Consider the following 9,720-nt stretch of genomic DNA (forward strand, 5'->3'; position numbering starts at 1 on the left):
TTTTTTTTTAGATAAATTCTGTTGAAGTAATATATTTTTTGATTTGTGAAGTCATTTTATCCATGTAATATGATACTCCATTGGGGCAGGGGGGGGGGGGGGCGACACTATACTATACCATAGCCCCCATAGCCGCACGTCCCGTGCCATGGCCCCTGGATGCTGCCCAAGAGATTTGTTTCTGGATCAGATCAGGAAAGCTCTTACTGCTAGTAATACTGTTCTTCGTGTGTTTATATCAATTTCTATCAGTTGTATTAACAGCTATGCCTCCTGAATGTAAATGATGGCCTGTCTGTCTGTCCCTCTGTTAACAAAGTGATTTTTTGAATGATATTTTCTTTTTATGCAATAGCCTTACTAAAAAAAATTGTTGCCTTGTTGGTGTATCAACACACAGGAATGCTCAGATAGGTATACTGTAAGATAATGTACAATAACTATAAAATGAAGACATTCACAAATTTCACCTGTACTTCTAATGTAAGCTTTTCTAATTTAAGCTTTTCTAATTTAAGTTTTTCCTACTCCCATTATAATTAAGTATGTTGCATTAATTAACATTGGCAGAAAAAATAGTGATAGAGCTTCTCTCCAAAATACAGTGCTATTATAAAAGATTCATTTATTTTCAGAGTTTTATATTTTCCAAAATATTAAAAGTACAGAGATAACTGATGGATGATCGAACCATAAATGCACCAGTTTTGCCTTAAGCCCACAAGTTGACATAATGAGTATACTGTCCTGACAAAATGGCTTCAAAGCAAGAAAGATTTTTTGTATTGGCATATGTGTGATGTTTATCTACTACAACAGTGCAGTGTGCATTCAGAAGAAATTAAGGAAAAGAACTGACATGTAAACAGAGGATTGCATGTTGTTATTGACAGTTTATGGACATTGGTTGTCTCTGTAAATGGTCTGGTTGTCTTGGTTGACAAAGTGTGCCAGATGCAACCATGGAGAGGGTGAGACAATGTTTTGTATGCAGTCCAAAAAAATCGATGGTCCATGCAAGCCGGCAAGTCATGAACTTGAATACCGCAGCAAACTGTGCGGAAGATTTAATGATGGTGTTTACTTTTTGACACATACTGTCTGCAGCTCATGCAACAATTAAAATCAGAAGATCATGAGTGGCACCTTCAGTTTTGCATCACAATACAGGAAGCACTTGAGGATAGACATTCAACCTCCAAGTGAATATGCAGCAATGAAGCAACCTCCGATTCATCTGGAAAGATTACCACCACAATATGAGTGTGTGGTGCACTTAAAATCTTCGTGAAATTGTGGTGCAGGGATAAGATTTGCCAGAGATCAATGTTTTCTGCATAATGTCACAGACAAATCTGTATAGGCCATTTTTCTCCTGTGAGAAGACTGTAATGGGTACCTCTCACTTTGATATGTTGCAGTTGTGGTTGTTTCCTCAAATGACTTCTGATTCTGAGCATTTCATCTTCCAACAAGAAGGGGCACCCTCTCATTGGAGCATTTATGTTTGGCACTACACAATTTCTGGATTGGGCATAGTGGTCCCCCAGAACACCTGAACTAATGCTTTGTGACTTTTTTGTATGGTGGTATGCTAAGGACTATGTTTATGTACCCCCACTGTCAAGAATATTGGAACAGCTCAGAGAATACAACAATGTTACTTTGATGAGCATTGACAGGATGCTATGTAAGGTACAGAACAAACTTGATTACCACTTGAACGTATATCATGTGGGCAGAGGAGCACTTGTAGAATATTTGTGGAGTGAAAAATGCAAACTTGGTGAGCTTACAGTTCTATTCATGCACCAGTCACATTTGTATACATAATACTTTGGAGAATATGGAGCTTTGAAAACAAATGATCTTTTACAGTAGACTTATACACAGTAAACTTATACATCATTTAAAGTTTGAAAACATTTGAAATGTTGCTGTTTCAGATATTTGGACCAGTTCAGAGTATTTTAAAATTCAAAACTCTTGAGGAAGCCATTGAAAGAGCAAACAATACTTCTTATGGGTTGGCTGCTGGAATCTTGACAAAAGATATCAATAGTGCACTCACTTGTGCAAATGCTTTAGAAGCTGGGAGTATCTGGTGAGTTTCAATATATGTGTATTCCTCATACTTTTTAATGTGTGAATTAATGTTATTGTTATGTTACTGAGTCAAACATATGTTGTTGTGCTCCAGAACAAAAGTTTATTTTATTTATCTCCACATGGTCTCAGATGTCTTAGTTGTTTATTACAATGAAAACTCCACATCACACCCCCTTCAGATTTAGTGGTAAGATAGTTCAGTGGACACGCATGAAAAAAAGGAAAAGGTGTACTGAACTGTGAAAAACAGCAAAATATAAACAGTGAATGGATCAAGGACAAGAAGTGGAATAAAGAGCAAGCTGAAACAGCCATAACATGGTGGGTAAGTGGTGAAGGTGTCAGACTGCCTTTTTGTACTCTTGGTAGTTGTCATACTATACATTGGTTACGGAAAATGAGTCAGGTGGTAAGATTACATTACCATTGCAAGTAAATATGATGAATAGTGAGAGCGAGCAAGATACGACATAGATATCTCACAGAAATGAAAACAACAAATAAATGCATGTGAACTATGTTACAGCTAAGAAATTCAAGAGTCAGGACTTCTAAAATGGAATGTGACTTCAAAAATGTTAACATCGTATGTTTTGACAGTGCACAGAGAAACAGTGCAGCTCATGTGATAAACTACTATGTTTTCATCTTTTCTCTGGGAGTTTTCACATTCATATGAACATGTATATTAAGCAAGGAGGCCTATCTCACTCACTTACCATGCCTACAAATTAGGTGCGTCTATAAGAGATTCCTATTGTGTGACAGACATACTGTCACTAATGCCATGTATGACACTCGACATCTTTTCCAGTAGAGGATTTGGTTGACTTGTCACCTTTGTCATCAAATGTTTGTGGTTCCCATTTGAAAGCCACTTCCATTCAGCTACTAATAGAGTAGTTGTGCAGAATCAAATGTCATTATAGGTCTGTGTCTCACTACCTTATGGTTTTCTCCTCACTTAAACTTCCGGGCTGATAGGCCGTGGTCGAAGTATAAAACTCTCTCCTGACGTTTCGTATCTGACTGCGGGAGACATCCTCGGAGGTAAAGCAGCGAACTGCGAAGAGAACTCGAGGAAGCACTGATTATATAGGCAGTACAGAGGGCGCCACTGTTGATCACATGGCGTCGGCTATGAGATTGTCTCTGGTAACACCAACATTCTCAACTGAAAGTAATCGATCGTCACTCTTGCGGTGCAACGCTGACATCCAAATTTTATCCAGTTTAACACCTTTGTCTTTCCTGTTAAAATTATTACGATGTTTATCAATCTCGATAGCCTCTCTATACAAGCGTGCATAATAATGCAAGGTTTTCGATATGACGCTTGTCTCGCTGAATTTTATTTCATGATCACGTTCCTGGTAAACATGTTCCGCTACGGCTGATTTAACCGTGTGACCCAGGCGGCAATTTCTCTTATATTCAACAAGACGGGTGTTCACACTTCTCTTTGTGGTACCGATGTAAACCTGTCCACAACTACAAGGAATTTTATATACCCCCCGGTGTAGCCAAAGGGTGTCGTGCATCTTTTGCTGACCTTAAAAATTCTTTTATTTTTCTCGTGGGTCTGAAAATAGTTTCCACCCCATACTTGCCTAAAACTTTCCCAATGCGGTCTGTGACCTTACTAATGAACGGAAGAAAAACTTTGCCCTTGGACCACTGTTGTTCGCCGTTACTCCTTATTCTCTGCCTAGAGCGCAGTGCTTGATCTATATCCTTGTTAGAATAGCCATTCGTCACGAAAGTTGAGTGCAGATGTTCAATCTCATCTTTTAAATAAACAGGTTCACAAAGTTTGTACGCCCTGTCTACCAAAGTTTTCATTACACCTCTTTTTTGTCTAGGGTGGTGGTTTGATTTTTTGTGTAGATAACGATAACTTAACCATGATGTCATTTGCATTCCACTACCTCTATATTGCACTTCTTGCTCTTGAACTACTCACTGTTTCTACGTTGCTTTTTTTTCACAGTCCAGTTCACATTCTTCCTGTTTTCATGCTTGACCTGTGTTCATTTTTGAAGAGGCTGTCCACTGGGCCCACTCACAATTAAATCTGATGGAGGATGCAATTGGGAGTTTCCCTTATTAGAATTTCAACAAACTGATTAATGTTGTCAGTTCATAGTCTTAGTTTTCCTTTTCTGTTATTCCTTATTTGTCATTACGGTTACTATGCAGAAGAGATCAGGAAAGAGCAGAAGTTTCAGATAGATTGCCTACTGGTAAGGCAGGAAATTTTGAAACCAGATTTTAAACTGCAAAACTTTTCCAGGGACAGGTGTGGAAGGTAGGAAGTTAAGGAGGTGGGAAGTGGATAAAGTAAAAATGGAGAGCTTATTGAGAGTTTCAAAGGAAGCACTGGGCAATGATTGGCTACAACAAGGGAAAGGGATATAGAAGAATATGATTGAGGAGCTTTGGGAACTGGAATAGTAATGGCAGTAGAACACTAAATTGGCAAAGAGACAAGGTCCAGCAGAAATCCTTGGGTACACAAGATATACTGAATTTAATTTACAAATGTAAAACATTTAAAAATGTAGAAAATGAGGTAGGCAAAAAGGGAAGACAGCTTTTAAAAAATGAAACTGACAGAAAGCACAAAATACCAAAGCAGGAATGGTTAGAGAAGTATACAGCTGTAGAAGCATACATGATTGAGACAAATAGAAGCCACTTGTATGTAAATTAGACACCTTTTGAGAAAATAGACCCACCTTAATTACTGTTACAAGTCCAGGTGGGAAACCAGTATGAACCAAATTGAAAGACCTTTTTCAAAACGAGGTCCACAGCATAGATGACATTTCCTCAGAAATATTAAGATCCTTGGGAATCATGACACAACTGTATGTGAGATATACATGACAAGTGAAATAATCTTGGACTTCAAGAATTTAGTAATTTCAATTTCAAAGATGCGAGTGCAAAAAGGTATGAGTACTACCAAACCATAAGTTTAATAAGTCATGGTTGCGAAATACATACTGACACAAATTATAGAAGAATAGAAAAACTGGTAGAGGTGTGCCTTAGGGAAGATCTGTTTGGCTTCCAGTGAAATACAGGAATATGTAAGACAATATTTCCTCCACAACTTATGTTAGATGCTAGGTTAAAGAAAGGCAAACCAATATATGTATGCAACCAATATTGGAAATCCACAGAGCACACTTTTAACCTCAAGGTAATTCATACAAAAACCTTCCATTAAACATTATTTATTGCAAGGAATGGTCTCATATCCATAAGCTAACATGATCAGCTTAGTTGAATTACAGATCATTAAATAACAGGCACTTCAGGCAAAATGTTTCTTCAAAAAGACGAAAATTTGTCTTTTGGGTTGGGATCCTTAAGTTCCAGAGACATTTTTTAATGTACATGGATGTAATTATGCCAGACTATTGGCTTCGTGAGTTGAGGAATGTGTTCTTGAAAATGCACATATTTTTACAAATTCTGCTTCAATGCAGAAGGCTCATATAGTAAGAGGAAGCGGGTGAGGGAGGCCATTCTGTGTAACAAAGGTTATAGAGAAACTCAGTTTAGCAGATATACAGAGACAAGGCACTGACGTCTTCCCATGTTGTAACTGCTCATTAGATTAGATTAGATTAGATTAGATTAGATTAATACTTGTTCCATAGATCATGAATACGACACTTCGTAATGATGTGGAACGTGTCAGGTTAATAAAAGATGTCTGTACAAGAAATTACATTACACAAATTATTGCATGACACTAGTGATTAATTTTTTTTTTACTTAGTTTATATCCAAAAATTCAGCCAATGAGTAGAAGGAGTTGTCATCTAGAAATTCTTTTAATTTATTTTTAAATGTTAGTTGGCTATCTGTCAGGCTTTTGATGCTGTTTGGTAGGTGCCCAAAGACTTTTGTGGCAGCATAATTTACCCCTTTCTGTGCCAAAGTCAGATTTAACCCTGCATAGTGAAGATCATCCTTTCTCCTGGTGTTATAGGTATGCACACTGCTATTACTTTTGAATTGGGTTGGATTATTATCAACAAATTTCATAAGGGAATATATATACTGTGAGGTTACTGTGAGGATCCCTAGATCCTTAAATAGATGTCTGCAGGATGACCGTGGGTGGGCTCCAGCAATTATTCTGATTACACGTTTTTGTGCAATGAATACTTTTCTACTCAACGATGAATTACCCCAGAATATGATGCCATACTAAAGCAGTGAATGAAAGTAGGCATAGTAAGCTAATTTACTGAGATTCTTATCACCAAAATTTGCAATAACCCTAATAGCATACGTAGCTGAACTCAGACGTTTCAGCAGACCATCAATGTGTTGCTTCCAGTTTAACCTCTCATCAATGGACACACCTAAAAATTTTGAAAATTCTACCTTAGCTACAGACTTCTGTTCAAATTCTATATTTATTACTGGAGTTGTGCCATTTACTGTACGGAACTGTATATACTGTGTTTTATCAAAATTTAAAGAGAGTCCGTTTGCTGAGAACCACTTAATAATTTTGTGAAAAACATCATTTACAATTACATCACTTAGTTCTTGGATGTTATTACTATACTTGTATCATCAGCAAAAAGAACTAACTTTGCATCTTCATCAATGTGGAATGGTAAGTCATTAATGTATATCAAGAACAGTAAAGGACCTAAGACTGAACCCTGTGGGACCCCGTGCTTGATAGCACCCCAGTTTGAGGTATCAGCTGTTGTTTTAACATTACACGAACCACTTATTTCAACTTTCTGCATTCTTCCAGTTAAGTATGAATTAAACCATTTGTGCACTGCCCCACTCAAACCATAATGATTTAGCTTATCTAAAAGAATTCCATGATTTACATGATGTACATCTTAAAGCTGTCATACCATCTTTTTATAACACTACAGATATTTCATTCTTTTGAGAGATTGTGTGACCACATTGGTCACAGAACAGTTAGTTGAATTATTCTTCATACACTGTCATGGTACAATTTTATGATAGTGTTTAAAGTAATAGAAATGTGCTAGAAAATTGTGTACCTTATAACATTTGTTCTCAAATGCTATGTGCTTTCTGTGTTCAGTGTAATGATTGATAAATTCATTTTATTATTTTAAGGGTCAACTGCTTCCTTGTTATTCCTGTTCAGGCACCATTTGGTGGATATAAAGAATCTGGAATTGGTAGGGAAATGTAAGTAAAAAATAATCCTTTTAAATAACATGAGTTACTGAGCAGAAATATTTTTACTGACAAATTTAACTTTTTGCAGGGGAGAAGAAACACTACATGAATACTTAGAAGTGAAGACCGTTTCTGTGAAGCTCCCATCCAAGTCTTGAAGTGTTTCCATGAAATGAAACAAGGCTTTGCTACTTTTATAATATCACAGAACCAGCAGTATTGTTTGTTAAAATAATTATTTTTCAGGATAATTTCTAATAAAGTAAATAATTTGCAATTTTTAATAAACTGTTTACTAATTTATAGTCTAGTGTATTTGTTTTATTTAGCATGCTGGTACTGCTCCATGTCTGTCATTGCTCTGAATTTAAACTGTCATTTAATCAAATGAAGAAGCATTAATGGATTGCTATTAAGTATTACTTCTTGCCATACAAAGGCAGTAGCCCATTTCACTTTTATAAAACTGTAAGAGTTTCCTGAGATGATGAAAAAAATAATAAGATTCCAGACTTAATTTTGTGGCATTGAATATTATATAGAGTCTGCTATTATAGAATCTTTATTGCAATACACAAGTAGTGAGAAGTAATTCGTTTTTGTACCTAGGTTTTTCTATTATAATTTAGAGCAATGGGCCTTAACTCAGATAAATTTTTATTCAGTTGTGGGAAATCAACTTTCTTACTGGGTAAACAGTATCAGGTGCATGGCAGAGGTTCAGTCTCATAGTGCTAGTTATTAGGACTTTCTCCCTTTCCTTTCACACATGACACACAGGAAAGATGATGGCTTAAATGCTTCTGTGGGTGTTTTAATTCATCTAATCTTGTCTTTAGGATTCTTATGGCAGTAACAGATTTATAAGGAGTTGATAAAATTTTTAAGTTCATTGCTAAAAACTGAACAAGTAGGTTTCACAGGATAGTGTTCGACAATCTATGATCCGTTTAGTAACTTAGCTTTTTTTTCTCATTTGCTGAAACATGGTGATTGTCATATCCCAGTGTGATAGCTGTTGACATCATTTCCACTATGCCTAGATTCGTAATCCTAATCATGATAGTGGTCCTGGTAAGATAAAATGTATGTCATTTTAAATGTGCAAAAGTGAATCAAATGAAAAATTTGGTTATGCTCAGGTTGTGATAAAGACAATCTCAGTAAGCAATTTATCAACAAGGTCTGTACACGCAAGATCATTACAATTCTACTGGAAGAAATATATGGGTTAAATCACAAATGGGTAAAATGTTAAGTACGAACACAAATGGGACCGACAAGTGCTGATAAACATGATTAAAAATCTTACTCATAATCTTTGCAGAAAGTGTAGAATCATGGTGAGAAACAGTATTCAGTGCACTGAACGTGACATTATATTTCACGTTCTATGTGGTAAGATTGATCCCTCATTACAAGAAGGTCTTTCTGTATCATACTAGGGTCTGTGAGTGTGAGTGCACTGAGTGTGTTGTCGCCACGTTTGCATGTTTCCAATTGTGTAGTAACCAACAAATACAAAAAAATAGTCCAAGTTGCACAATTATGACTTTATTCATAACCTCTGAACAATAAAGGAGATAGCCTCTTGGAACTCAACAAAACACAGAACAAGTGATGTGCACAATACAGACTAGAATGTCTAGTTAGGGTTAGTCAGTGCTGTTCTTTGCTTATACCGGGTGATTCAGAAATGCATGTAAATATTTTAAGGGTGTATTTGTGAGGTAAATATAAGACAAAAATGTTCTATAAATGTTTTTCCATAAACATTTAATTCCAGAGTTATCGTTAAAATACGAAAGTCATGTCCGTATCAAAACGACGTCAGTGCAAGCAGCAGGATGCCATATTCTGGTACGTAATGCACATACGTATCTCCCAACAGTTGATTCGAAACTGCATGAATAGTGTTTGTTTGTGTTTGCAATTGCTGTTTACTCCTACTGTACAGAAGATGACGCTGATGTTGTTGGTAACGGAAACGTACTTCCTGTCGTTCATTCATCGTCGGAAGGCTACAGGTTTCGTGCACATGATGTACTCAAACAGTGAGTATGCTGATATGCACTTTGTGTATGGTGCAGCAGATGGAAACGCACTTGCAGCAAGACGAAGGTACAGTGAGCTGTTTCCAAGACGACGGTTACCAAGTCATCAGACGTTTGTATCTGTGGACAGACGTATGTGGGAGTATGGCATTCGTCCTGGGCCACATTCAGGTCGACCACTTGAGCATGCAGTGAACGTCGAGGAACATGTTTTGGACCTGGTAGACCAAGATCCAGCCATCAGTACGAGACAAATTAGTGCAGCTAAACGACTTCCACAATCTACTGTATGGCGGCTGCTTCGGAGACAACAGTTGCATCCATTTTACCTGCACAAAGTGCACGAATTGACACC

The 9,720-nt window shown here is 36.9% G+C and overlaps 1 protein-coding gene across 2 annotated transcripts in view; it reads left to right on the plus strand.

The window, feature by feature from the left end:
• Positions 1–7,616, plus strand: part of LOC126267290 (aldehyde dehydrogenase 1A1-like) — a 101,032-nt gene extending 93,416 nt beyond the window's left edge. For both annotated transcript variants that reach the window (XM_049972365.1, XM_049972364.1), the window contains 3 exons: positions 1,947–2,104; positions 7,246–7,320; positions 7,400–7,616. In XM_049972365.1, the coding sequence (XP_049828322.1) occupies positions 1,947–2,104; positions 7,246–7,320; positions 7,400–7,469 (303 nt within the window). In that variant the 3' untranslated portion in view covers positions 7,470–7,616. The remainder of the gene's footprint in view (positions 1–1,946; positions 2,105–7,245; positions 7,321–7,399) is intronic.
• The last annotated feature ends 2,104 nt before the right edge of the window (positions 7,617–9,720 follow it).

The sequence above is a fragment of the Schistocerca gregaria genome, chromosome 4, assembly GCF_023897955.1.
Source record: "Schistocerca gregaria isolate iqSchGreg1 chromosome 4, iqSchGreg1.2, whole genome shotgun sequence".
Lineage (NCBI taxonomy): Eukaryota > Metazoa > Arthropoda > Insecta > Orthoptera > Acrididae > Schistocerca > Schistocerca gregaria.